General features: G+C 61.0%; 1 protein-coding gene and 1 long non-coding RNA gene across 8 annotated transcripts in view; one reads left to right on the plus strand and one right to left on the minus strand.

The window, feature by feature from the left end:
* LOC110090224 (uncharacterized) overlaps positions 1 to 6,004 on the minus strand; it is a 27,269-nt gene extending 21,265 nt beyond the window's left edge. The window contains exons 1-6 of one of the 3 annotated variants that reach the window (XR_013539433.1): positions 5,888 to 6,004; positions 4,804 to 4,957; positions 4,228 to 4,331; positions 3,803 to 3,956; positions 1,018 to 1,121; positions 593 to 746 (exon numbers count right to left, since the gene is read on the minus strand). This is a non-coding gene — a long non-coding RNA (uncharacterized LOC110090224). Of the gene's footprint in view, positions 1 to 592; positions 747 to 1,017; positions 1,122 to 3,802; positions 3,957 to 4,227; positions 4,332 to 4,803; positions 4,958 to 5,876 lie in introns of all 3 variants that reach the window. The other 2 variants (XR_013539432.1, XR_013539434.1) reach the window with 2 other exon arrangements.
* A 538-nt stretch (positions 6,005 to 6,542) lies between these two features.
* On the plus strand, positions 6,543 to 27,533 carry NTRK1 (neurotrophic receptor tyrosine kinase 1). 5 transcript variants are annotated; one of them, XM_072984440.2, is made up of 20 exons: positions 6,543 to 6,987; positions 8,393 to 8,621; positions 10,768 to 11,040; positions 11,501 to 11,559; positions 13,922 to 13,996; positions 14,566 to 14,637; positions 15,131 to 15,199; positions 15,495 to 15,655; positions 15,890 to 16,038; positions 16,340 to 16,466; positions 16,663 to 16,995; positions 17,650 to 17,664; positions 18,148 to 18,212; positions 18,491 to 18,593; positions 20,952 to 21,104; positions 21,693 to 21,826; positions 22,216 to 22,388; positions 23,668 to 23,908; positions 25,191 to 25,349; positions 25,705 to 27,533. In XM_072984440.2, the coding sequence occupies exons 5-20, from the start codon at positions 13,968 to 13,970 to the stop codon at positions 25,888 to 25,890; spliced, it is 2,169 nt and encodes a 722-aa protein (XP_072840541.2). In that variant the 5' UTR covers positions 6,543 to 6,987; positions 8,393 to 8,621; positions 10,768 to 11,040; positions 11,501 to 11,559; positions 13,922 to 13,967; the 3' UTR covers positions 25,891 to 27,533. The 5 variants fall into 5 exon arrangements, with proteins under 5 accessions (XP_072840541.2, XP_072840542.2, XP_072840543.2 ...); XM_072984441.2 differs by having other exon boundaries at positions 8,396 to 8,621; XM_072984442.2 differs by lacking the exon at positions 8,393 to 8,621.
* The last annotated feature ends 108 nt before the right edge of the window (positions 27,534 to 27,641 follow it).

The following is a 27,641-nucleotide window of genomic DNA, read 5'->3' on the forward strand; positions in this document are numbered from 1 at the left end:
TGCAGGTGGGGGGGAATGAGAATTTTCAGGTTTTATTGGCAACCCTTTTGCATATTCACCATTACCCATTACCCATGCAAGTTCAGATGTAAAACCGGCCGGCGATGAACGTACTTTAAAGAAGACACTTTACTAGGATATTAAGAAATAGATGATTCCAATCCCCCTCCCCACCCTGCCTTGGTGGGCCCTTTCACTGTATTTTTTGGAGATTTAGAGAAGGGAGTGGGATCCTATAGTGCCACGACCGAGAGCGTAAGGGGGTCTGCGTCTCTTACAGATGGGCTGAGACTCATGGGAAGAATGCAGGGAAACGTGGGTGCGTTTGTTTTAAAGAACCCTAATAATGGATGACAGACTCCTCTGAAGCACTGCCGCCTGAGCTCTTCGAATAAATACAACAAAGGCAGAAATCTGTCTGCTGGCAGCCTGAACAGGGAAAAAGAAAAGGCCTCCTCTGCCTGCCAGATCACGGCGTAGGGCGAGAGGGTCCTCCAACCTTCCTTCGGCCCTGCTCCCCCCCCCCGTGCGCGCTGGAGGAGACAAGAACAATAAAAGCCAGAAGAAGAGTAATAATAAAATAATAACTTACATGAAACACAAAGAAGACGGTCACGGCACTCAACCCCGAACTGCACTTTCTCTCGTCCTTGGCGGGAAAGAAGGGGAGATGGAAGTCCTCAGGAATCTCCACCTCGGGACTCGAACCCGAGCTGGGAGGGAGACTGGAGACCGCTCGCCATGTCCTGCAGGCGTAAAGGGCCGAGAGACATACGCACCTGTACACACAAATGCCTTAATCCTTTTTTGTTTTGGACCGGCCATCCTAACGGCAAGTTTGAAAACTGCAACTCTGTGCATGCCCAGGGGCGTTAAAATTACCCAGAGCGTTTTTTTAAATCGTTATTTCACACCTTTCTTCTCTGTTAACAACTACAAGGGCCGTCACGGGGCAGAGGGGCTCGTGACAGACCCACATGGTATGCCTACCATCCCGCCGGCCCCCTGCACACTTACCCGCCGACCTTTCTGGATCCGGTCGCTCCTCGAGGTTGCAGGGTGGCGCAAACGAACGATGAAGCTCTGCATCCGCGTGAACGAGCTCACTGAAAGAACGACACCTGGTTCGGAAGGGAAAATCCAGTTATTCCAAATGACAAGTACAAGCGGCTGTGAAAAGGGGGAGAAAAGCGGGACCAGGGGGTGGAATTAAAAGCAGTAGAAATCAGCCACAAACCCAGGCCCCCTTGATGGTGGGAAGAAAAAGACAGCTCCCTCTCCTCTCCAGGGTGGAATAATAAAATCAAAATGCAAATAAACTGGCCAGAGAGGCCTTCGCTGACAGATGGGCGCCATATAAATCACATAAATCAATAAGCAAATAAATAAATAAATAACACACACACACACACACACACACACAAGCACACATAAATACAGACATGCATGCACGCATACTTACATGCATACATAAAAAATAAATCAAAGAAACAACCATGAAGAACTTCAAATAATTTCATGCAGTGAAAAGTGAGGGAGACGACTGCAAGGCCGCAACGCAATCGCAACGCAAACAAACGGGCCAGAGAGGCCTTGGCTGCCAGATGGGTGATATACAAATCGCAGAACAAACAAACAAACAAACAAACAAACAAACAAACAAACAAACAAACAAGCACATGCATCAATAAATACATGCGTGCATACTTACATACATAAAAAATAAATAAAAGAAACAACCATGAAACACTTCAAATATTTTAATGCAGTGAAAAGTGAGGGAGACGAGTACAAGGCCGAGTCCCGCCCTGAATTTCCTATGGGGTTTGGAGGCAGAGGGAGGGAGCGAAATCCACCCAGACCCCCTTTAATCCTTTCCTTAAGGGCCAGCCTCGTGGGGAGGAGACCAATTGTAACTCTGCCCATGCCCCAAAACTTGAAAAATCCCAAAGACCGCCTTTCCCACCTTGGATCAGATTCATCTCCCGAAGGACTACAAAGCCCATCATGGGGTGGGGGAGAAGGGTCCCAGCAGTCACCCCACCCTCCCCCACGGGCCTCCTTACCCAGCCGCCGTCCCCGGTCGGAGCGGGGCAGCGTCCAGCGCAGGCCGGGTCTGCCACCGGCCTTGCAGCCGGAACAGCCTCTGGGTGCGGCAGGGGCAGGCTGGACAAATAATGGGGAGACACGGTGGGGAAGGAAAAGCGTGACGCACCGGCCTTTAGCGTCCCAGCGTCGCCATGGCAACGGGACGGGAAGGGGCGGGCCTGGAGGACCTGCTCTCCGAGTGCAAAGGGCTAGAAGGTCCCCATGGCGACTTGCAGGAAGAGGCGGGCCCTGAGGACCTGCCCTCTGATTTCCATTGGCTGGGAGCGGCTCCATGGCGACGCAACAGGAAGAGGCGGGACCAGAGGACCTGCCCTGTGAGTTCTGCAGGCTAGAACGCCAGCATGAAAGGCCCTCTGAGTCCAAGCGGGCTAGACGGTGCCTCTACTCCCTTGGCCGGCCACTACTCCGCTCCCTCTGCTGGCAGCCTCATGCCGGAGGACCCTAGCCATTTCAAACCCCCCCCCCCCAGGCTTCCCGGCTGGGGGAATTAAAAGCGCGGCTCCTAAACGGCTCCTGCTCGATGAGGGGGGCATATCCTGAGAGGGACCTAGGAGGAGGAGGAGGAGGAGGAGGAGGAGGAGGTGGAGGAAGAAAAGGAAGGGCGCCTCGCTCTCCCAGGGACTGGGGAGGAGGAAACCTCCTCGTGTCTTTTTTTCCTGGTTCGTCTCCCAACGTTCAAGAGGACGACTGCAATTCAATGAACTTTCGGTGCTTGTCTATTTCACCTGCTTTTTATTAGTAACCCCCCTCCCCTTTTCTCCTTTATCAGCCACTTGTAAAGGTGGTTTTAGATATCTGTAATTTCTCATTTGAACTAAGCGTCCTTTCTTTAAATTAAAATATTTGTGTGCCTTAATAAGATTACTGCATGAAACGGTAATGAATAAATATAGTTATAAATGATTATTATTGTTGCAGTTATTGTTATTGTTCTTATTATTATTATTATTGCTTTTTGCCCTACTGTCCACGCTGTAACAGGTGGCAATTTATTTCTTTATTTCTTTATTCTATTTATACCCCGCCTATCTGGTCATTTCGACCACTCTAGGCGGCTGTTCAATTGGTACACTGTTTAATCGGAAAGCTACCAGATGTCTGCGCCTGGATCTTCTCTACCGTTGTCCACGTCCCGTAGCTGCGGGTCTTTATGATGGCAATTTTAATTGTATTTTAATCGTATTTTAATCATTTTATATTTTATTGTATTGAATTTTAATTGTTGTAAGCCGCCCAGAGACCTCTGGGTAGAGTGATTCCAATGCCCCTCCCCACCCTGCCTTGGTGGGCCCTTTCACTGTATTTTTTGGAGATTTAGAGAAGGGAGTGGGATCCTATAGTGCCACGACCGAGAGCGTAAGGGGGTCTGCGTCTCTTACAGATGGGCTGAGACTCATGGGAAGAATGCAGGGAAACGTGGGTGCGTTTGTTTTAAAGAACCCTAATAATGGATGACAGACTCCTCTGAAGCACTGCCGCCTGAGCTCTTCGAATAAATACAGCAAAGGCAGAAAGCTGTCTGCTGGCAGCCTGAACAGGGAAAAAGAAAAGGCCTCCTCTGCCTGCCAGATCACGGCGTAGGGCGAGAGGGTCCTCCAACCTTCCTTCGGCCCTGCTCCCCCCCCCCGTGCGCGCTGGAGGAGACAAGAACAATAAAAGCCAGAAGAAGAGTAATAATAAAATAATAACTTACATGAAACACAAAGAAGACGGTCACGGCACTCAGCCCCGAACTGCACTTTCTCTCGTCCTTGGCGGGAAAGAAGGGGAGATGGAAGTCCTCAGGAATCTCCACCTCGGGACTCGAACCCGAGCTGGGAGGGAGACTGGAGACCGCTCGCCATGTCCTGCAGGCGTAAAGGGCCGAGAGACATACGCACCTGTACACACATCTGCCTTAATCCTTTTTTGTTTTGGACCGGCCATCCTAACGGCAAGTTTGAAAACTGCAACTCTGTGCATGCCCAGGGGCGTTAAAATTACCCAGAGCGTTTTTTTAAATCGTTATTTCACACCTTTCTTCTCTGTTAACAACTACAAGGGCCGTCACGGGGCAGAGGGGCTCGTGACAGACCCACATGGTACGCCTACCATCCCGCCGGCCCCCTGCACACTTACCCGCCGACCTTTCTGGATCCGGTCGTTCCTCGAGGTTGCAGGGTGGCGCAAACGAACGATGAAGCTCTGCATCCACGTGAACGAGCTCACTGAAAGAACGACACCTGGTTCGGAAGGGAAAATCCAGTTATTCCAAATGACAAGCGGCTGTGAAAAGGGGGAGAAAAGCGGGACCAGGGGGTGGAATTAAAAGCAGTAGAAAGGAGCGAAAACCCCAGGTCCCCTTGATGTTGGGCAAAAAAAGACAGCTCCCTCTCCTCTCCAGGGTGGAATAATAAAATCACAACGCAAATAAACTGGCCAGAGAGGCCTTCGCTGACAGATGGGCGCCATATAAATCACATAAATCAATAAGCAAATAAATAAATAAATAACACAACAAAGGCAGAAAGCTGTCTGCTGGCAGCCTGAACAGGGAAAAGGAAAAGGCCTCCTCTGCCGGCCAGACTATGGCGTAGGGCGAAAGGCTACTGCGACTGTACATTTCCCCTCATTACTGACCCCTCCCCTGTGCAGGCTGGAGGACACAAGAACAATAACCGCCATTATGGTAGTAATAATAAAATAACAACTTACATAAAAAACAAAGAAGAGGGCCGCGGTGCTCCACCCTGAAGTGTGCTTTCTCTTGTCCTGGGTGGGAAAGAAGGAGAGATGGAAGTCCTCAGGAATCTCCACTTCGGGACTTGAACCAGAGCTGGGAAGGAGACTGGAGACAGCTCGCCGTGTCCTGCAGGAATAAAGGGATGAGAGAGATATACACATCTACACATATCTGCCTCAATCCTTTTTTGTTTTGAACCGGCCATCCTAATGGCAAGTTTAAAAACTGGAACTCTGTGCATGCCCAGATGCTTTAAAATTACCTAGAGCTGTCTTTTTAAATAGTTATTTTACACCTTTCTTCTCTTTAGAGGGGTTCGTGACAGACGCACATGGTGAGCCTACCCTCCCACCGGCCTCCTGCACCCTTACCCGCCATTCAATAAGCCCAGAGAGGCCTTGCCTGCCAGATGGGCGCTATAAATAAATAAATAAACAAACAAATAAACAAACAAACAAATAAATAAATAAAAGAACAACCATTAAGAACTTCAAATAATTTAAATGTACGCTGGGTACACTTAAGACCCAATTAAAAACGTAGCTTTACATCCAGGCCTTCCCTCCTGCCAGCATTTAATTTCCCTTTCTCTTGGCTATCTATTTATTATTTTTTGGAATGTTTTGTGGCTATGATGTCAATGATTAATAATGTTTTAATTGTATATATGTTTGTTGTTAGCCGCCCAGAGTGGTAGAATCTACTAGATGGGCGGGATATAAAGCAAATAAATAAAGAAATAAATAAATACTGTAAATAAATTAATGCAGTGCACTGTGAGGGAGACAACTGCAAGGCTGTCCCCCCCCACCTCCCCATGCGTTTCCTATGGGGTTTGGAGGCAGAGCGAGGGAGGGAGGGAAATTCACACCGACCCCCTTTAATCCTTCCTTTAAGGCCAGCCTCGTGGGGAGGTGACGAAATGGAACTCTGCACATGCCCGGAAATTTCAAAAACCCCAAGGACCGCCTTTCCCACCTTGGATTCCTCTCCTAAAGGACTACAAAACCCATTATGGGGTGGGGGAGAAGGGCCCAGCACTCACCCCAACCTTACCCCCAGGCCTCGTTACCCAGCCGCCATCCTTGTTCCACGCGGAGCAGCATCCGGTGGAGACCGGTTCTCCCACTGGCGTTGCAGCCGGAACAGCTGTTGGGAACTGCAGCGGCAGGTCGGTCAAAAAATGAGGAGACACAGGGGGAGGAAAAGCCAAACGGACGGGCCTTTGGCGTCCTGTTGTCGCCATGGCAACACTCCAGGAAGAGGCGGGCCCAGAGGACCTGCTCTCTGTCTGTAAAGGGCTAGATGGTCCCCAGGCGACTTGCAGGAACAGGCGGGACCGGAGGACCTGCCCTCTGATATCTGAAGGCTAGAACAGCTCCATGGTGACTTCCAGGAAGAGGCGGGCCCGGAGGACCTGCCCTCTGATATCTGAAGGCTAGAACGTCTCCAGGTGGAATTCCAGGAAGAGGCGGGCCCGGAGGACCTGCCCTCTGATATCTGAAGGCTAGAACATCTCCAGGTGGAATTCCAGGAAGAGGCGGGCCTGGAGGACCTGCCCTCTGAATACAACAGGCTAGATCGTCAGCATCAAAGGCCCACTAAGGACAAGCGTGCTAGACAATTCCTCTCCTTGCCTGCCCGTCCAGTTCTCCTCGCCCTCTGCTGGCCGCTCTTCGCTGGAGGACTACCCCCCTCCCAAGGCCGGACGGAGGCCTCCTGGCTATGTTGGGGCGGGGCGGAGGTGGTGGAAGGGCGGCTGAGGTGCAAGAGCCGCCCCGGCCGCCCTTCCTGAGAGGTCCCGAGAGGATTTGGGGAGGATGGCCTCCGCCGCCCAGCGCCCCCCCCCGTCGAGCCTTCGGTTCGGGAGGGAATGTCGGCCCAGAACCAAGGCGGACCAAGATGGGCCGGGGGGGGTTCTGGCTGGAATCCTCTCGGTCCCTTGCAAGGGGAGGCCCGGCCAAGACCAAAGGCAGCCGGCGGCGGGACCCGAGGCTTCCGGCCTGGGCGAGAGGAGCCGCCCGGAGACTGGGGGGGGGGGAGAGAGAGAGAAAGAGAGACACCCCCTTCCCCCCCCCCCCCCGCAGGGGCGGCCTGGAAGGACGGAGGCCCGAGGAAGAGGAGGAGGAGGAGGAAGAAGAAAAAGGCGCCCGCCCGTAAGTCGACTCCCTCCGAGGCCGTTTCTCGCGCTTTGTGGCGGGCAGGGCTCCTCTTTCGTAGTCTGTGAGCGGTGTGTGTGTGTGTGTGTGTGTGTCCTTATTTATTTATGTGGCTTTTATGCCCCCCCCCGCCGACAAGAACCCCCCCCCCCGCTGGTCTAGGGGTTTGGGATAATGTGTGCCTCCAATTGTGCCAGAAGGGTGTACAGTAATCATTTTTTTCCAGTTAAAGTGTTTGTGTGGTTTGGAGTTTCATGTCTACAACAGCAGCAATAAGCGTATTTCCTCCTTTTATAAGGGGTGATGCTTGTTTTCTTTTCTTTTTCTTTCTTTTTTTTTTTTTTTGAAACTTTCAAAAGTCCAAGCTTGTATCACTGCCCTCCATTTTCCTTAGCAGCAGAGAGACAGAGGAGGCTCTGCCCCAAAGTGCTTACAAATGGAAAAAGGGGAGAGACGTGCAGGGGTCGTGGGGGGGGGGACAGACGGGAAATGAGAGTTTGCCCTTATTTGACAACCCATTGTGTGAGTAACAGAGCCGCCTATAGAGTTCTGACGTGTAACCAATGCATCAAAGCTGCCCTTTTAAGGATTGCACTGTGTAAGAAGTTGTTGTTGTTTAGTCTTCGTGACCCCATGGACCAGAGCACGCCAGGCTCATCCTCTGTCGTCCCCTTCTTCTCCTGCCTTCACACTTTCCCAACATCAGGGTCTTTTCCAGGGAGTCTTCTCTTCTCATGAGATGACCAAAGTATTGAACCTCAGCTTCATGATCTGTCCTTCCAGTGAGCACTCGAGGTTGTAAGAAGTTAACCTGTGTGAAAAAAAAGAGAAAATCCAAAATGTTCAGAACTTTGTCACTTTCAATAATTTTTTCAGACAAGGGCAGGTCTGAGCTTTAATGGCTTTAACAAATTTTGTGGCCATAAGATTGAACAAACACTTCTCAAATCAAGCACCTTCATGGCAGTTAACTCCTTTCTAGTCTGACTTCAATTAATACCAAATAAACATGAGTGAGTGCATGCATAAAATGACAGTATTGCAATCAGCTACAAAGGACCATGTAAACTTGATGAATGCCCTTATAAATCCAAACTTTCCCTATATGTTGTTTTTAATGTAGGATGGTTAAGACAACACTCTTGTGCTGCAGAAGGTCAGGTCACTTGGGTGCGAGAAACTACAGGGACTGTAACCCTCCCCCCAAAAAAACAATGAAAAACACAGGAGACCCATCTTTCTCAGCTTCCTCCCTCCCTCCCACATTCTCAGTTACAGAGCCACGACGGTTATGGTTTTTATGTGGAAAATATATTGCTTTTTTCTTGTGTACTATACAGCACTCTGCTTTTCAATCAGTACAGAAACTTCCCATTTCTGTTGCTATTTGTTATTTATACAGCAGGGAAACAAAATGTAAATACCATATTAAGACAGAGGAATAAAGGCCTAGAGGAAAAGAGTGGAATGGAAGGAGAAGGAGCCCCCGACACCTGGCGTCTCTTCCTGCAGGGAGGGAGAAGCAGACGTCCTACCGACGGACGATGCTGTTCGGCCTCCATAGCTCCAGCTGACCAGATAAAGCCAGTGGGCTTCCTACCAAAGGCGCTCTGTTTCTCCCCTGCGCCGAGGTAAGATGCCGGTGGCTTGGATCCAGACTTGAGGACCCAGTGCGCAAAGGGGCAGCAAGCAGGCAAGGATGAGCTGAGGCTGCCCTTGCCAGGATTTGCCCCCAGGAGGCAGCAGAGAGGCTGCACTGTTTCTGAAAGGGGAAGACGGAAGAGGCCAGGCTGCCAGGTGGGGCGGGTTGTAGCCCTTGCCCGCCCGCCCGCTGGTCCCTCCGTAACTGCACCAGGAGCCTGGTGGTCTTTGGGCATCTGCAGCCATCGGTGCCGGCCATCCGTTCGCCCTCTGGCTGCTTCGCTCTTTTCTCCCTCTGCCCGTCCAGTTCTCTGCTGCTTTCTGGTGTCGACCTGGAAGAGTCACCAAGGAGCGCCAGGCAGCCCTTGCAGAGCGCTCTCTCTCTCTCTCTTTTTTTTCCCCTCCCTCTCTCTTCCTCCCCTCCTTCTCCACGCCACCCTCACAACAACCCTGTGAGGTGGGTTGGGATGAAAGAGAGGCCCGCAATCACCCAGAGGGTTACGCACCTGGCGGGGGCTTCAAGGCCACGCCTTCCGTCTCAAAGCGGCCGCACCCACCCACCCACCCACTCCCTCTTCTGGGTAGGGTCTCCAGGGTTTGTCTCCCCCCCAAAAAAAGAGCCCCCAAACCCTTCTGGGGGCCTCCCCAGACATCCCAGAGTTTCCTTTCCACAGGGAACAGGTTGCACCAGATCCAATACTTCTCTTGAGCAAGTGCTCTTGTTTCTGGGGCTGTGCCGTGTTTGCAGAAAAAGGCTGGGCGGTGGCTGGAAGGCGGGCGAGCGGGGGCTGCCTCTCTCGGAGCAGGTTGGTGTCTGTGCACGTTTCCCTGTCGGTGTGTCTTGGCCCCGTCTGAGGAAGAGAACATGTCTCCCCCCCTCCTCCTCTCCCTCTGTCGGGCCCAGCTGTCCCCCCTCCTTGCCTGAGGACCGGTCTCGTCGGAGGCCAGGGGCTCCCTGGGGGTCCCTCTCGGAGGCTGCCTGGACGGGCCGGGGGTGGCCCTCCCCGCCACTCTTTCCGGTCTATCGAGGCTGCCGCAAACGGCCAGGTGGGGTGGCCGCAGGTGGTCGCGGCTAGGGGGCCGGCTTGTGCACTGCCCTGATCCTCACCGGTGGCTCTCTCTCGTGTGGCGTCTTTGCTTCTCGCAGAAGCTGTTGGAAGATCCCTATTAGCTGTCCTGCGGGGGGGGGGGGACCTTGAGCCCCAAACAGGGAGCTCCCCCCCCCCCGTGCCTGTGGGAGGAAGCAACCGTCTCGGCTTCCTTCTCGGCTCTTCTGCGCAAGGAGCAAGCGGCGCGCTGAGCAGGCGCCTGTCTCCCGGCCCATCTGCCTGGGCTCCATGGGGGGGGGGAGGCCCGGGACCGGCTTAACTGGGTCGCTAAGTCTGACGGGCTTGGCCCACCTAGGAACCTGTGTGTATGTGTGTGTGTGTGTGTGTGTGTGAGAGAGAGAGAGAGAGAGAGAGAGAGGGAGAGATCAGACTGTGGCCACTTTAAATGAAAAGGGGAGAAAGGGCAGTGACTGAAGGGTCCCAGTCTTTCAGAATTGTTTTGAAAATGAGCTGCTGGAGAATGGAAATACATTTAAATGGTGTAGGCATATCGATTAACCAATTAAATGTGGCCAATTAATCAATGGACTTGCTAATCTGTTGGCAACCCCTCAAGGCGGGGAGGGGTGGGTGGGAGGCCAAGGTGGAGAGAGTTAATCTACCCTCAGCATTCAGAGGGAAAAGGTGTGGAAGCCCCACAGATGGGGGTGGGGTGCCCATGGGGGGTTTGAGTTCCCTCCTTTAGCTCTGCTTCCCAGCGGGCCTAACCCGAACCCACCCCACCCCACCCCACGCCATGGTAGGGAGCACAGGGCCACCTGCTCCCTTTCCCAAATCCCTGCTCCCTCTTCCCCCCCCTGCCCTCGCTGCCCCATATAGCTCTAGTCAGGACTTTGCATTGGCCAGGGATCTTGGGGGGGGATGTGGGGCTACTTCTTGCCCTCCCCTCCGTGCCATTTCTCCCATGGAAGAGGGTGCTGGTTTGGTGCGGAAGGGGGGGGTGGCTGACGCACTGCTGTGGGACGGGGTACTACTGACCTTGGCACGGCCACGCTCCACATCTCTGTTTGCTTTCCTTGTTCCACAGCCCATGGCGTCTGTCAGAGACGGGAGTGTCTCGGTGCACGTGCAGAGTCCCTTCCGCTGAGGCACAACCGCATTCCTCGGCGCCTCTCCCGGGACGGTCCTTCCAAGCAGTTTCGGAGCTGCCGGGCGGGCAAAGTCCTCCCCAGACCGTGCCCGCTTTGAGTGCCCATGGCCGAGGGAGGCCAGCCTCGCCAGGTCCAGGCGAGGGACGGGCCTCCTCCATCCTCCAGCCAGCCGCTGCCGTCTCCCTCCCTGGGAAGCTTCCTGGAAGGAGGTGGGTCCTGAGGGAGCCAAGGGGCGGCTAGAGGGGGTGCCTTGCTTTTTGCGTCTCTGCAGAGACTCTGGCCTGGAAAAGGGAGGGAGGGAAGAGAGGAGGGAGGGAGGGAGGGAGGGAGGGGGCGGAGGCCTGGCCGCTGGATCCGCCCCCTTGCTCCCCACCCACCCACCCCACGCTGCCCTTTAAGCCCAGCCTGCGATGTGATGCTCGTATTCCCAGGTTGCCTGACCGCCGAGAGAGCCGGCCTGGCAAGCAGTTGGCGGGTGGAAGCAGATGGGGAGCTGCCAGCCGGGGCACCTCTGAGGCCAGGATGGTGCCTCGGGGCCAGGGGAGAGGGCTGCCTGGCGTGGCCGGGCTCCTGGTGTTGTTCCTGGTGGGGGTGAGCCGCCTGCCCCAGAACGCCGCCTCCCCCTGCCTGGAACAGTGCCGCTGTTACCTGAACATCTTGCTTTGCCAGGAGCCGGACACCATCCAGAGCCTGGCTCAGCTGCGCAGCCTGGAGAACTTCACCGAAATGTGAGTGTCGCCTGCCCTGCTTGGCACCGGGGGTGGGGGGTGGGCGGTGGGATCAAGTCTTTGGTGGGGGGAAGGTGAAGGACGCAGGCAGCTTTGGGGTTTCCCCCCCGCCCACGGGCAGCTCCAGCCTCCCAGGGGTTTCTCATGAGAAGGGGAGAGGGAGGCCGGGTCAGCTGCCGTGCCAGGCAGGGGCCCATGGAGGTTTGGGGGAAGGAGGCTACGCTGGCCACCGAGGCGTTCCGGGGCCAGAAAGCTGGTGGACAGCGGCTCGGTTGGGGAGCCTGCTTTTGGGGACACGGGGGGGGGGGGCTTTCTGCCCCTTGGCCGCTGCCTGCACCCCGGGCATGTCAGAAAGACCGGCCCCAAGAGGAGCCTGAGGCCGGCACCATGACAGGGAGGTTTCTGCCCGGGTGGGGTGACCCAGGGTGGCTGCAGCCCTCCCCTCTCGGTGGCCCCCCCACAGGTGCCGGCAGGGCCCCAGCGGTCTTTCAATTTCTGCAGAGATCCTTATTTCACCCCCCCCCCGCCTGGTTCCAGGGGCAAAGAAGGGAAGGGAAGGTACCGCGGGGGGGGGGCATGGCAGCCCTTGCTGGCTTGGGATGTGCCGGGACAGGACATGCACAGGCTGTGGGGTCACTCCCTCCCCTTAGGAAGCGGATGAGGAAGGGGCCCCACTGGGGCTTTTGTTTCCCCCCCCCCCCCGTCGGCCAGGGATGGCCAAGCAGGAAAGCCTCCTGTGCTCGGCTTTTGTCTCACGCAGTTTGTGTTCAGAACACCACAAAACGCACGCCCTGAAAGGCGGTGGGCTGCTGGGGACGGACTCTGCCCGGCCGGCCTGGCCAGACGAAGGAGCCGACGGAAGGGAAGGGTGGCCCTGGGTGGCCGGGCTGCCTTCTGCTGGAGGGCGGAGACGCGGGCGGCCGGGCTTGAGGCGGCCCACGAGGTGCCGCGACTGGTGGCAGCCGCCGGGTGACGCGGCTGCCCCTCGCCTTCGCCTTGAAGCCCCCCAAGAGCCCCTCGGGGTCCCCCCGAAAAGCTCCTTTCGGGCCCTGCACGGCGGGACGGACAGAGAGGCAGCAACCGGCATCCACCTCTCCCGCCCTAAGTGGCCCCCGAGGGGAGCTCCCCCCCCGTGGTCAGGGGGGCCCACGAGGGTGGCGTGGCTTTGACCGGAGGCAGGGCTCGGTGGGAGGTGGCCTCCCCCTGCCCGTCCTCTCTCCCGCCACCGTGCCACCTCTTTGAGAGGATCTTCAAGGGGCCGGAGCCGGACGCTTTCCCCCCCCCCTCCCAGTTTCCCTCCCGGGGCTTCCAGGCCAGGCCACCTTCCCTTCTGGGCTTCAGGATCCCCCCCCTGCCCTCCCCCATCTGCCCGCCAGCTCCTCTCCAGGGACCAAAGTCTGCCTGGATGCCCCGAGGGGAACGAACCCACCCCTTGTGCTGGCACCGGGCGGTGCGTCAGCCAACCCGTCAAGCTCCGGGGGGAGAGAGTGTCGGCTTCCCCGAAATAAACGCCTCCAGAGGGGAGGCGTCATCCCGGAACGCAGCAGGAGGAGGCCGAACCAGGGTCGGGAGCTCGCCCCGGAGGCCAGCGACCCTTGGGCGGATCAAGGCAGGCTGCCCTCGGCGGCTTCCCCTGCGTCTGTCTGTCCGTCCGTCCGTCTGGCCCCAAACAGTGCCCGCTGCTGCCCACCTCCAGCCTGGCCAGAGATCCCTGGCCTTCCCCGGGGGCTTCTCCATCCCCACCGAGTGGCCAGGCCAGATTCTCCTTGGCGCTGAGATCGGGCCCCGGCTGGGTGCGGCCAGGTTTCTTACCGGGGGGGGCAGCTGACAAAAAGCCCCCCCCCCCCGAATATCAAGGAAGATTAGGGGAGGAACGGGACGAAACCCAAAGTGCTCCTGTACTGACCTTTGAGGGGATCCCTTGGGCGGGCTGCCTTCCAAAATCACCGTCCTTGAGGGGGTGGAGTGGGGTGGGGGGTCCTGCATTTAACGCAGAGGGCCCACACCGTCCCACACCCTCCGCCCCCCCCATGGCCAAGAGCAGGTCTGTGCCGTGCAGCCTTTCAGGGGGGAAGAAGCCCCCCGGGAGGGCGTGGGCCATGTCCCCCATTGAGGGAAGGGCTGGGAAGGCCAGCAGGGATTGCTCATGGCTTGGGGAGGGAGCGGCTCCCCCCCCCACGCGTTCCTTTCTCCGTAGGGAGCTGTGCCGCCCCCCCAAGTGTGGGCTGGAGGTTCTCAGCTGTCTTGCTTCTGCGAGACACCCCCCGCCCCCCCCCCCAAGCCTCTGGTCCCAGCAGGAAAGCAGCCTCTCCGGGCAAGGGGGTGAATCCTGTGGGAATGGCCGCCTCTGCCTCCTTTCCAGTGTCATCGAGAATCAGACGTCATTGACCAACCTGACGCTGGACGACATGAAGGCGCCTCGGGAGCTGAAGAACCTGTGAGTCTCTGGGCTTCCGGGGGGTGGGGTGGGTTTTTTTTGGGGGGGTTGGGGGAGGGCTGGTCCCTTTGCAGGGGGCAGGAGGGCAAAGGGGCAGCTCTTTTCCCTCCCTCCCCTCTTTGCGTCAGACAGGCCGGGGGGGGCTGCCCCACGGCTCGGCTGGCTACAATAGGCCCCGGCCAGGTGGCCCGTGTTCAACAGACGGGCCAGGGCCAGGGGGTCCCAGGGCCCCCTCTCAGCCCCACACAACGGCTGATGGGAAGCGGAGGGGGGCAGCCACCCAGGGGAGGCGGCTGTGGTCGGCTTTGGGTCCTGCGGCCTGCTGTCTCTTGGGCTGGGCGGGGATGGCGCCCCCCCCCCGGCCGTTGGCCCTGGACCCTGACGCCTGGCAAGCGGTCCGTAGGGCCTCCCTCTTGCTTCAGCAGGGGCGGGGGGGTGGAGGGTGCCCTCCAGAGGGCCTTGGCCGCCTCCCTTGGGCAAGGAGGGTCCCCTAGCGAATAGCTGTGGGCGAGAAAGGGGTCGGCGCGCAGGTGGGGAGGAATCTCAGCCTCCCGTGGCCTTCCTTGCAGGACCATCTCCAAGACCCACCTGCAGTTCATCTCCCCCGACGCCTTCCAGGCCAGCCTGAACCTGACCCACGTGTGAGTAGCCATCGCTCTGTCCGGGGGGGGGGGGGGAGCCGAGCCTTTTGAGCCCTTCTGCGCCTTTGGGGGCCTGCTGCTCTGACATGCCCCCCTCCCTTGCTTGCTGTGCCTCCCCGGCTCCCAGAGCCCTCGTCCTCCCCCCTCTCCTGCCACAGCCATCGCCCCCACCTGCCTGCCCTGAAGTGGGAAGTTGTTAATCACAGTTAGCGTTCATTTCCCTTCGACAGAGTGTTATCGATGGGCGAGGGGGGGGCTATTACCCCCTGTCTCCCTTCCCAGCCTGGCCCTCCACCCTCACCATAGGATGCCCCCACACCAACGGCTGGTTGCGGTGGGTCAGCTCTTGGTGGTGGTGGTGGTGTCCGCCTCTCCAGCTCCTCTCGGCAGCTGTGGAGGGGGGGGCGGAAGAGTGGGAACGGGGAGTGGGGGGGGGAGACAGACAGGTTGGCAGAGACTGAGTGAGACCCTCCGTCCCCCCCCCCAACCGCAGGAACCTGGCCTACAATCAGCTGCGGTTCCTTTCCTGGCGGCTTTTCCAGCACCTCCGTCTCCAGGAGCTGTAAGTGGGGCTCTGCAGGGGGGGGGCAGCTCTCGGCCCTGGGGGGGCATTCGGGGGCTTGGGGGCCAATCCTAGACTCACGTGCGGACCCAGACTCCCAGTCCAACACCTCGGCTTCTTTTGGGAAGAGAAAAAAGGGCCTGAGCTCCAGTTGGACCGAAGAGGGCCCTGTGCGCGAGAGGGCTCGTGGGTTGTGGGTGGTGTCTCTCTTGCTCTCTGCCGCCCCCCCTCTCTGCTGTGCCCTGTTCATCCCTTTTCTGGGGCGGGGGGGCCAAATCTCACCCACCCCCTGCAGGGTCCTGGTGGGCAACCCGCTCGTGTGCAGCTGTGGCCTTCGGTGGCTGCAGGTCTGGGAGGAGAGCCGGCAGGCCGAGCTGTCCAGCAACCAGTCCTTGCAGTGCCTGGAGGCGAGCGGCAAGGAGACCCCCGTGAGCGAGATGCGCCTCCAGGGCTGTGGTGAGGACGAGCTCTGGGCTGGGGAGGGGTGGGGTGGGGTGACGGGGGGGGGGAGAGGGCCTTTGCCCTGTGGGATAACCTGCCCCTGCTCTCCCTTCCCCCTCGGTGGGCCTCAGGCGTCTGCAGAGGCTCCCCCCCCGGGGTCTTTCCCAGATGCCCAAGGTTCCCAGGGGGTGCGGGGAGCCTCGGGGGACCGTGGCCGAATCCGACACCTGCCCCGTCTCTCTTTGGTAGAGTTCCCGAAGGTCTGGATCGACTACGACCCCACCCCGATGGGGGAAAATGGGAACGCCACCCTGACGTGCCACGCCGTCGGGCAGCCGACCCCGGCCATGAAGTGGCACGTGCCAGACATCGGCCCTGCTGCTCCCGTCATCACCCACGTGAGTGCCCTGTGGGCAGGGCTGGTCCTTGGCCTTTTGGAGGGTGGGGGCGGGGGCGAAGGGCCGGGAGGGGGAGGGGGAGGGGGCCCCTCTTGAGCCCACCCTGATCCTTCAAAGTGGAGCGAAATCAGGAACCTCGGGGGGAGCAGGAGGAAAGGGGGGAGGGAGAGAAAGGATCTCAGGCACTCCTCTGCTGAGGGCATGCGTCAGCTCCATGATTGCAGCCGGGGTGGGGAGGGAGGGAGGGAACGGAGGGAGGGGAGCCCAACCGACAGGCCGCGGGCGTTCTGTGCCCCTGCAGGTCTCCGACTCCCAGCTCGTGCTCCAGATGGTCAGGGTCCCCTCGCAGTTCAACCTCCAGAACATCACGTGCCAGGCGGAGAACGAGGCGGGACTGGACGAGGCCGTGGCCCGGCTGAACCTGACCTGTAAGCGCAAAGGGCGACACCCCCCCTCCCCCGGACGTGTGGGGAGGATGCTGCGTCTCTGCGGAGGCTCTGCCTTGGGCTCCTTGGGGTGGAAGGGAGGGGGAGAGGCGGGGGGGCGGCGGTCGTGATCCTCTCTGGCCTCCGGGGCTCCTCCTCTCCTGGGAGGTCTCCGCGACGCGCTGCGGTGTCTCCGCAGTTCCGGCCACGATCCTCGACCTCGGGCCGGCCGTCCACTACCACAAGTGGTGCGTGCCCTTCTCGGTGGACGGCAACCCCACCCCCAGCATCCGGTGGCGCTTTGAGGGCCGCGACCTGAACGAGACGGAGTACGTCCGCACCCGCTTCTACGATCCGGCCCAGAACTCCACGGTGGTGCACGGCTACCTTGAACTGGACAAGCCCACGCACGTCTCCAACGGCAACTACACGCTGCTGGTGCGCAACCCCCTGGGGGCCGACGCCCGGACGGCCTACCAGCACTTCATGGACGTCCCCGAGGAGGACTTCCTGCCGGAGGAGCCCATCCCTGGTAGGAAACGGCCGGCCGGCGGGGCGGGGGGTTCAGGGGCCCTCCCATCTCGCAGGATCCCCACCTTGTCCTCGGAAGGCGGCCTCGGGGCAGAAACGGGCCAGGCGGCGGGCTCTGCTGGAGGAGAAGCACCCCCTGCACGACCCCCCCCCCGCATCCTAGGAGAGCGTCCCTCCCCAGCTTCTCCTCCAGAAGAAGGGGGAGGCCCAAGGTGGGCACTTGGAGGCTCCGGTGCCCTTTGGACCCTCGTCTCGCAGCCCTGCAAGGCCCCCCCCCCCCACGCAGGCGTCTCCATCCAACCCGGGCCAAGCCCAGAACCCGGCCTCCGCCCAGCCCCGACGGGTCACCCGCATCGCCTCCAGCGGATTCCAGGGGCCTTCCGGCTCAACGTCCTCCCTGTGAGATGGGGGAGCAAGGGGGGGATTTGGCAAAGTCCGGCTTTCCCACCCGTGGGCTCAAGAAGGCTGGAGGGAGGCGCCGCCATGTCCCCTGCCGCCTGAGGCCCCGACGCCCCAGGAGGCTCAGGGTGGGTCAAGGAGTGGCTGGGAGGGCAGGGCAGGGGAGGGGGCGCAGGGTGCCTGCGAGGCCCTCCAGGGCCCAGGTACGCTCACCCTCCCGCCTTCTCTCTCTCTCTCTCTCTCTCGGCTGCCATAGTGTTCCCTGAACTGGGTAAGTGTAATATGGGTGGGGTTAGAGCCGGCTGAGCCACAATTTTGTGATTCAGGTGTGGGGACGGAAGCTAGCGAGGTGCAGCTGGCCTGGTGAGGATGATGCCGATGAAGGGCAGGGCTGTGTGGGGTGAGAGTCAGAGCCCCAGGCCAGGCCGCCCATCAGCAGAGGGGAGGGCAGAGCATCCGAGCCAGAGGTGGCCTGCAACCCCCCTCCAGGGTCACCGGGCGTTTCTCTGGCGCCTTACCTCAAACGAAGATGGCAGGAAAGCCGGGAGGAAACCCTGGAAGAAGTGGGATGTCAAGCTGTCCCTCCCCCTGCCCTCTGCCCCCCCCCATCAGAAGTGTCCTCCTGAGGGTGGGGGTGGAAAGGAGACCCTGGGGAAGGACACCCCCCCCAACCCACGGCTCCGGCATCGGCATGAGGGGGCCGTCGGCCCAGGTGCCTCTCCGGACATTCTCTCCTTGCCTCCCCCCCCCCCAGGCACAGACGACAGGAACCGTACCGGGCAGGACCCCGTGGAGACCTCCAAGGAGCACACCGTCGGGGTAGGTGCCTGGAGCCCACCCCATGGACCCGGTCCCCACAGAGCCCTCATGCAGGGCACAGCCTCCCGGGGCCCTCTGGCAGAACCGTGGAGGAAGGGGTGCCTCTGAGCATGTTCGAAGCGCCCCAGCAGAGCCCAGTCGCGGGAGAGGAATTCTTCCAAGAGGGCGCCCGGGCTGGTGCCCCTCCGATGGGTTTCTCCCCCCCCAGGAGGGCAGTCTCTCTGACCTGAGCTCCCCCCATCTCTCTCTCTCTCTTTCTCTCTCTCTCTCGCCTCCAGATCTCTATGGCCGTGGTCCTGGCCGTCTGTGCCGGCCTCTTCCTCTCCATCATGCTGATCATCCTCAACAAGTGTGGCCAGCACCCCAAGTTTGGAATTAACCGTAAGTGTGTCTCTGCCCCCTGACCCCCTCCCCCCGCTGTGGCCTGCTCCTGGCCTCCAGCAGCCCTTCGGGGGGGGGGCGGGTTCAGACGGTTCTGTGTGCCAGTGGAGGGAGGCGGTGGCTCTGGACGTCTCCCCTGGGTTTTCCCAAACAGAATCCTGGAGCCGCCCCCCCCCCCCCCCACGGGCCTCCTCCCAAGAGCCTCCCTGCCCGGTGGAGATTCCCTCCTTCCTACCCATCCCAGTTCCCTGCAGCCAGTGTTGCTTACAGGTATACTGCTCCTGAGCAACATGCTCTGCAGGGGAATGGGCCCCACCCATCGAGCTTCTGGGCAGCGGCATTGACCCCCACCCCACCCCCCGCGGCCTCCTTTCGCTCCTGCCGTTCTTGAAGGTGCCGTCCTTGCTTGCCTTCGTCCTTCGCCCTCTTCTTTTCAGGCTGCTCTCGGCCTTCTCTGCCCCCACCCCACCCCGACCCCTCATGGAGCTTTCAGTGGACAGGGCTGCTCCCCCCCCCCCGGTTGCCTGCCTGCCTACCTATGGGGTGATTGTACTTCGCCCGGGCGGGCGATTGGGGCCAGGGCAGGTGCCTGAGAGGGCCAGCCGAGCCAGGCAACGTGAAGTGCGGCTGTGAATGGAAGGTGGGGCTGGGGGGGGGGTGAGGGAGTTGGCTCCTTCCACTTTGCCCCCCCTCCCCATTTCATTAGAGCAACTCTTCTTCCCCCCCCCCGCCCCCCGCATTCAGGCCTCAGCTGCTAATTCACTGTTGGAATTGATTCAGGCTGTAAATGGGTTTGATCTGCCTGGATCACCCCCAAGGGGGCAGGGAGAGCAGGGAGGGGGAGCAGGAGCAGCCGCGGGGGGGGTGGCAGGCAGGCAGGCAGGCAGGGAGGGGCCACTGCCAAGCCTGGGTGGGGCGGAGGTGGGCAGGCCCTGGCGCTTCCCTTGGCTTTGCCCGCTCTCCTCTGCCCTGGCTCGGTCCTTGACAGAGGAGGGTAGGAGTCTCGGCTCGCAGGCAGAGTCTGGCTTCGGGGTTCCCTGAGCCACGAGGAGGGCAGCTCTTGGCCAAATTCACGCCTGACCCCTGCCTGTCGAGGGCACCGTGAGAGTCGAGGGCAAGCAGGTCCCTGGCGGAAGAACCTGGAAGTTTGGAGGCAGCACCTCGCTTCCCCTCGCTTCCTGCCAGGAAGGGACCCCCCCCTCTGCTCAGGGTCTCTTCCCCCCCCTTTCCAGCTTCATTCAAGATGGGAGCTGAGATTGGTTTCTGCCTCCTTCCCTCCCCAGCACTGACACGGACAGAAGGACAGACCTCCCACCCGCCCTGAGGCCCGTGCCCCCCCCCCGCTGTCAGTCCGAGGGAGGTGGGCGTCTGTCCCTGTGGCCCCTTCCTGGGTACCCGAGGCCGCAGAGGGAGGCCAAGCGGGACGGGGCAAGGCTCTCTTCTCCCCCCCCCCCCAATCGAAGGCCTGCTCTCTCACCTGGCACAAAGAGGGGCAGAGGGACAAAGCCGCCCTCCCGGCAGGCTGGCCCTGCTTTGGGAGCATTCTTGGTGTCAGAGGCTGGAAGTGCTGGGCCTTGGGCCAGGTGGCAGGCAGGCAGGCAGGCAGGCAGGCAGGCAAGCAGGCTCTCCTCTCTCTCCTTATCCACTCCACTCCACTCCACCCCACCCCACATGACGCCTGGATCAGGAGCCATTATCCCCACCCCCACCCCCACCCCACCCCAGGCAGCTACAGCCAGGCATCCTCGCCTGACGCTGATGAAGATGCATGGGGAAGAGGCTTGCCGGTTATGGTCCCCTCTCACGGTAATTACTGCAGGCTTAAACGCTCCGGTTACTGCTCCCTTGCCAATCCCTCCCACTCAGCGCGCAGGGAGGGGAAGATACGGGGGGGGGCGGGTGAGCGGGGGCTAGGCCTCCCTGGTGCTCTCTGCCTTCTTTGGCGGGGCGGCGGGCAGAGAGGACCTTGGGCAGAACGCCGAAGCGAAGGGCAGCCAGGAGCCTGCGTGGCCCTGCCCGAACGGCTGCCCGAATCGGGACCGTCCTCTCAGGCAGGAAGGGGTCCCTGTCGGGCGTTCTTCTGTCCTGCATGGGGCCAAGGGAGCCAGGGTGATGGCAAGCATGGGTGGATCTGGAAGGGAAACCCCCCTCCCCCAGGGCGTGGGGTGGAGGCCCGCTTTCAAGGACAAGCCCCCCCCCTTCTCCAGCCCTTCTCCCGAGGCTCCCTTCTGGCTCAGCTGTGGGTCGGGTGGTGGCCGAAGGAAGCCACGCTGCGCCCACCTGGACACGCTGACCGGAGGGAGTGGGGCCTGCATGGGGCTGCCCGCCGCCTCTCACCCCCTCTGTCCCCCCCCCCAGGTTCCACCATCTTGGGCCACGAGGACGACCTGGCCGTGTCCCTGCAGTTCATGAACGTGGGCGGCCGCAGCAGCCCCTCTTCGTCCGCAGAGAGCAAGCTGGACGCCCTGAAGACCAACTTCATTGAGAACCCTCAGTACTTCTGCAACACCAGTGAGTCCGGCCAGGGCAGTCGGGAGGAGGAGGAGGAGGAGTCGCGCTGGGCAGGGCAGGGCAGGGCAGGGCAGGGCAGGGCACGGCTGAGCAGAACGCCGTCCCCCCCCACCCCGAGGGCCCTCAATTCTCCCCCCACCCCGCTGGCCCCGAGCGTCCTCACTTTCTGTGGCCAAGCCAGCCCTCGCCCTGGCGCCTGGAGGCCAAGTGGGAGCCTCGCAAAACGTGGGAATAATGAGAACACCCCGTCTGAGTGCTCAGCTTTGTGGCTTCCTTATAAATGTGAACAGCCGTTCTCCGCTGCCACCAAAGGTCAGCCCCACATTGAGCCCATTGCAGCAGTCTAACTGTGGAGGTCCCTAAGGGCACAGGCTACCCCCGCCCCCCACCGCCGAGGAGGGCCAGGGCCTCCCCCACCCGCACCCCCTGCCCTCCCTGGGCACGTTGTTCATGACCTGCTGGAGCAGCAGCAGCACCAGGCGCCCCCCCCCCCGGTCGGTGAGTGGCCTGAGAGAGCGCAGCAGCCCATCAGCCATGGGGCGCTGGGCCACGCTCCTCCTCCTCCTCCTCCTCCTCTTCCCCCCACAGGCGTCCACCACATCAAGCGGCGGGACATTGTCCTGAAGTGGGAACTGGGCGAGGGGGCCTTTGGCAAAGTCTTCCTGGCCGAGTGCCACAACCTCAGCCCCTCCACCCAGGAGAAGATGCTGGTGGCCGTCAAGGTGAGCGCCCCCCCCCCGTCCCCACCCCCACCCCCACTCGGCTCTTCCTCCCCCTCTGGGCCAGGCCTCCTCCTAAGCAGAGGAGGCGGCAGGAAGGGTCCGGGGGGGGGTCTTTTCACCCACTGTCCTCCGAAGGGTTCAGGGTATCTCTTTCAGAACCCTTTGCTGATCCCTCGGGTGGCGCGAGCTGAGCCAACGGCTGGAAGACTGTCCTGAACTCTAGGATTCTGCTGGAAAAGCGAGGGGGGGGGGAGGAGGACGAGGAGGAGAGAGGCCTCTTCCTTTGTGGGGGGGGAGACGGGGGGGCGGGCGGGAGGAGTGCTTTCTTTTGTGGGCCTCTGGGTCTTCTCTCCTCGATCACCTTCAGGCCCTTTTTGCTTCTTCCCAAGACGCTGAAAGAGGCCACGGAAAACGCCCGGCTGGATTTCCAGCGGGAAGCAGAGCTGCTGACGGTCTTGCAACACGAACACATTGTCCGTTTCTATGGGGTCTGCACGGACGGGGAGCCCCTCATCATGGTGTTTGAGTACATGAAGCATGGGGACCTCAACCGCTTTCTCAGGTGGGCCGTCCGTTGAGGAGGAGGGGGAGGCTGGGCGTCTCCTCCTCCTCACTCAAGCCTCCATGTGCCCGGAGGAGGAGGAGGAGGGCCGCCAGCACCCTCTGCCCTCCCTCCGGTTCCCCTCCATTTGATGTGTGCCCCCCCCCCCTGCAGGCAGCAGCCCTGCAAAGCACGGGCGGCCTGCCGGGTGGGTGGCCTGGAGCCACTGAGAAATCCGAAAGGCAGGCCTCGGGTGTCCCAAAGGGTTGCCTGCCATGGGCTGGCCACTGCCTGGCACACACAGCTGGGCACAGAGGAAGACAAAGGCGGGCCAGCCCTGGTGTGGGTGCAAGGAGGCGCGCCAGCACAGCCACCTTTCCGAGGCAAGAGGCAATCCCGCCCTCCGGTCCGGCCAAGCACCGGGCTGAGGGTCCGCTTGGCTCTCGCTCTGCTTCCTTCCCGTTGCTGTTGTTGTTAGTGATGGCGATGATGATGATGATGCAGCTGTTGCGCAGAATTGTCCCACGCCGGTCGTCTCCTCCTGTCATCCCCCCTCAAACACCCTCCTCCCTGCTCCATTACTGCTGCAGCTTCGCCTGCCTCCCCCCTCCCCCCCCAGCTAATGCAATCTTCCCTTGCAATATTGATTAGATTAGCTGTCTGAGAGGCTCAAATTGAGGGAGATGGGCCATCAGCTGGAATAAGCAGAGGCTCTTTCGATTGGCCCCCCAGGTATTGCCAATAGACAGGGCTGCCAACGGCCGGCTGCGCATCCCTGGGATGAGCGCGGAGACACGGCTGCGGTGATGAGACTTGGCAGTAATGGCCGGGCTTTACGGGAGACCTGGGCTCCTCACCACCACCGCCTCATCCGCCCCGTGTCAGCTGTGCTTTGTGTCATGCCAGGCGACCTGGGGAGGGGGGAGGGGGGGAGGGGGAGGGGGGAGGGGGCGGGGAGGGTGGAAGCCACCCTGCAGTTGGACCCAAAGGCAGAAGGAAAAGCAGCTGGGCAGGGCAGGGCAGGGGCAGGGCAGGGCAGGGCAAGTCCCCCCTGCCAGGCGCCAGGGCCGCTCCATGGGGTGGCCCTTCAGCCTGGTCTCTCTCCAGCCGGGCGCATCCTAGGCGTCCCCGAGTCCAGGCTGCAATGCTGCGTGCGGGCTTCCGCTGCTCCCCAGCCCCTGCCTGGCCCCCGAAGGGGGACGCCACGTGTCGGGAGGTGTGTATGCGTTCCGCACACTCCTCTTCCCTCCCTCCGTGCCGGCTCTGAGCCCCGGCCCGCTCCCCTCGGTCTTCCCTGCAGGTCCCACGGGCCGGACGCCAAGATCCTGGACGGTGGGAGTGGCCCCTCCTTCGGCCAGCTGACCCTGGGCCACATGCTGCAGATTGCTGCCCAGGTGGCCTCCGGGATGGCCTACCTGGCCTCCCTCCACTTTGTCCACCGGGACCTGGCCACCCGCAACTGCCTGGTGGGCCACGGCCTGGTGGTGAAGATCGGGGACTTCGGGATGTCGAGGGATATCTACAGCACCGACTACTACCGGGTGAGCCTGCCCGTCTCGGCCGCCTCGCTGGTGCCTCTTCTGGCCACGCTGGCCACCCTCACGGGCTCCCCCCCCCAGCTCCCCCGCCCTCCGGCCACCCTGGGGGCCACTCACCGTTCTGCCCTCCCTGCCCGCCAGGTGCCTTCCTCCTTGGCACCTTGCTTCCCCCCCCCCCCCAGCCATTCGCTCTTCCTTCCCCCCCTCGCCCCCCACCAGTCCTCCTTGGGTGGAGAAGAAACAGCTCAAGACACTCGCTCAGCAGCCGGATCCCCTTCCTCGGCCTTCGTTTCAAGCGGCCCAATGCGAGGAGAGGCCACTGGCGGGGGGGGGGCGCCCAGGCTAGCATGAGAGCTGGAGTGGACCAGGGTTCAAGTCCTCCCCCAGCAGTGACCTCGGGCCTGAGGGCCAGGTGCCTCCCCCCATGGACAGCCGCTCTCCGTGATCCCCCTGGGGGTACATCGGCTCCCTCCATTTCCAAGCCCCCCCCTCCAGCCCAGAACACACAAGGGCTTCGGAGGGATTCACCCTCTGACCGGCCAGGCCCCACAGAGGCTCTTGACAATGATCTTTTTTTTCCCTTTTAGCTTCTGCCCTGGACCCCGATTCATATTTAATGGAGCCCGGGTTGGAAAATCCTATAAGCACTTAGTCAGTGGAAACGCAGGAGGCCGGTCGGGGGGGGGGAAGAGGGGGCTGGGCAGAGAGCCATTTAACGGTTAATTAAAAAGGGGGGGGATAAGAAAGCAGATGGAGGGGAAAGAGGAAGGCAGCTGGGAAGTCCCTGGCTTCCCAACGGAAAGGAGGAGGAGGAGGAGGAGGAGGAGGAGGAGGAGGAGGAGGAGGAGGAGGAGGAAGAGCTTGGGTCCGTTCCCTTCGTCTTGAGAGGAGACACCCGCCCCCCACAACACACACACACACACACACACACACAAGGTCAAGGATCTGATTCATTTTCAGTTGCTGATTCCGTTTCTCCTGACAAAGAACACGAGAAGCTTCACCAGAACGAGGGCGGAGAGCCTCGGGTCTTCTGTGATCTTTGTGGTTTGACTCCCACCCGAGAGCCCTGATCGGCCTCCGCAGGGGCTCCCTGGTGCCGCTGCTCGTATCTGGGGGACCCTTTTCTCCCCAGGCATTCAAGCGCGGCTCTTCTCCCGCCCAGTGGATCCGAAAAGATGCAAGCCTCTCTCGGTGGAGGGCCAAGGGAGGGGCGGGGAGGGCACCCTTGCCCACCCACCCCCACCCTCTGGACCCTCACGGTCTTCTCCCCTCTGACCCACAGGTCGGAGGTCGGACCATGCTGCCCATCCGCTGGATGCCTCCCGAGAGCATCCTGTACAGGAAGTTCACCACCGAGAGCGACATCTGGAGCTTTGGGGTGGTGCTGTGGGAGATCTTCACCTACGGGAAGCAGCCCTGGTACCAGCTCTCCAACACCGAGGTAGGGGACGTGGGGTCAAAGGTCATAGCCTGGGAGCAGGAGACACCCACCCACCCCACCCCACCCCACCCGGCTTGCCTTGGGGGCTGGGGCACCTGATGGCCCCTTTCGGCTCTCTTTCGGGGTGCGAAGTCCTGCGGCCTCGAACACCTCTTCCAAAGAGCTTCTGAAGGACCGGGCCATGTTTTTCCAGAGAACCGTGAAAATTTTCCATCTCTAACCGGGGGAGCTCTTCTCAGGCGTATATGGGGGCTTCTCTGCGGACCCCCACCCACCTGACAAGTGCCCCTATCAGGTGGGCTGACACGGGCTCTCTCTCTCTCTCTCCTCTCTCTCTCTCTCTCTCTCTGGGCAGGCGATCGAGTGCATCACGCAGGGCCGGGAGCTGGAGAGGCCTCGGACGTGCCCTTCCGAGGTTTACGACATCATGCAGAGCTGCTGGCAGAGGGAGCCCCAGCAGCGCCAGAGCATGAGGGAGATCCACGGCCGGCTGCAGAGCCTCGTCAAGGCTCCCCCCGTCTACCTGGCCATCCTCAGCTAAGGGGCTGAGCTGGGGCCGAGGGAAGGCGGGCCGGCTGGCCGTCTTCACCCTCCACCCCACCCCACCCCACCCTGGCCCAACCCAGCCTCCAGCGACCTCCAACCGACGGTTGTACGGAAGGAGCCCCAAAGACCCCAGCCTGGCCAACGCCGGGGGCGGAACGGACCCAGACACGCAGGAGGACTCGGCCCCCGGTTGTGTCTGTCGCCCAGCGGAGGAGAGGAAGGGACTGAGGGCGTGTTTGCGCGAGTCGGCCGGAGAGAAGGAAGACGCGAGCGAGACCTGGGTGTCGGAGGGCCCTCCTGCCACCACCTGCCCCTTCTCCAGGAAGAGCGAGAGAAAGGGAGAGGCAGAGGGAGCAGCCGGGAGGTGCCTCTCCCCCCCCCCCGTCCTTCAGCTGAGGCCCCCTCTGTATGACTTGGTTCCCCTTGGTTTCGCTTTGGCGGGGGGGCAGCAGGGGAGGGGGGCACTCCCCCTCTGTTAGCAGGAGACAGAGATCTGCAGCTGGGGGCAAAGTCAAAAACGGCTGCTGAGGGACACCGATATTGGTTTCTGTGAGCTTTAGACCTTTATTGTAATAAAAGAGCTTCTGCTGGGCCGGGGGGGGGGGAGGGAGGGAGGGAGGGTCCCCTGGCTTCCCAAAATGCTGTTGGCTTCCAATTGGGCTGAGGGTGGGGGGTGGGTGGGGGGGAGCCCCGTGGGAACAGGGGGCTGGGCCGGAGCGCTGTGGGTGGGGGGGTGCCTCTGTTCGCCGGGGTGTTGTTGCTCGTAGATGCTCCGAGGAGGAGGAGGAGGCCTCCTGCTTCATCCAAGCCCCCCCCCCAGCAGGATAGCAGGCACCCTTTCTGGCGGGGGCATCACGGCCCCCCGGGAAGGGGAGCAGGGCTGCGTGGGTGCTTGCTTAGAGGGCAAGGGAGGCCTTGGCCGGGGCTCCCTCGGGCCAGCAGAGCTGGGCTTTCTCTTCCCCGAGGGGGCTGCCTGCCCGGCAGGAGCCCCCCCCCCCCGGTCCCTTACTGCAGGGGAGTCCCAGGTGGGGTCTGGGCAGAGCGATGGGCCCCCAGCCAGAGGCGAACCATGGCAGGGGAATCCGTGACCCCTCCCAGAAAAGGCACCTGCCCTTCCCAGCCATGGAAGGTTTGGGTGGGAGCCCCCCCTTTCCAGCCCCCTCCTGTCGGGATCCCCTCTCCTTAGAGGGGGCAGGAACCTCTCTCGAAAAGAGACGAGAACACAGCACGCCCCCCTAGAAGCCCCCCCCTGCTCTCTTTGAATGTGAACTCTCGGGGATCGGGTCCGCCTCCTCGGCCCAGATCCACAAACGCTGGCCTTCCAAGAGGAGCGGCCATTGGCCTTGCAGCATCCGGGGGCCCGTTCTCCTCCCTGGCTTTTCTGCTCCGGCTTGTTTTTTGTGTGATGCGGTGGCGGATCCTCCTCAGGTGGGCAGGGGGTGTGCTGGGCCTGAGGGGTGGGGGCCCTCCCGGGGCGGACATGCGCGCGCACCCCCCTCCCCTGTGCCCCCTCCCCTCCTCCTTCCCTCCCTCCCGCTGGTCAACCCTCCACAGGCAGGGGAGATGCCCAGAAAGCGGTCGGGGAGAAGAGGAAGCGAACCTGAATAACCCAATAAAGTCTTGTCTCCTTCACTCAAATCCTGGGAGACGATCCGGCTGGCAGTTCTTGAGTCGCTCGCCTTGCCTCCCCTTTGGCCCCTGTGTGGGGTGTGTGTGTGTGTGCGTGTGTGTGACATGGCATCCCTC

This window comes from Pogona vitticeps, chromosome 15, assembly GCF_051106095.1.
Source record: "Pogona vitticeps strain Pit_001003342236 chromosome 15, PviZW2.1, whole genome shotgun sequence".
In the NCBI taxonomy this organism is placed as follows: Eukaryota; Metazoa; Chordata; class Lepidosauria; order Squamata; family Agamidae; genus Pogona; species Pogona vitticeps.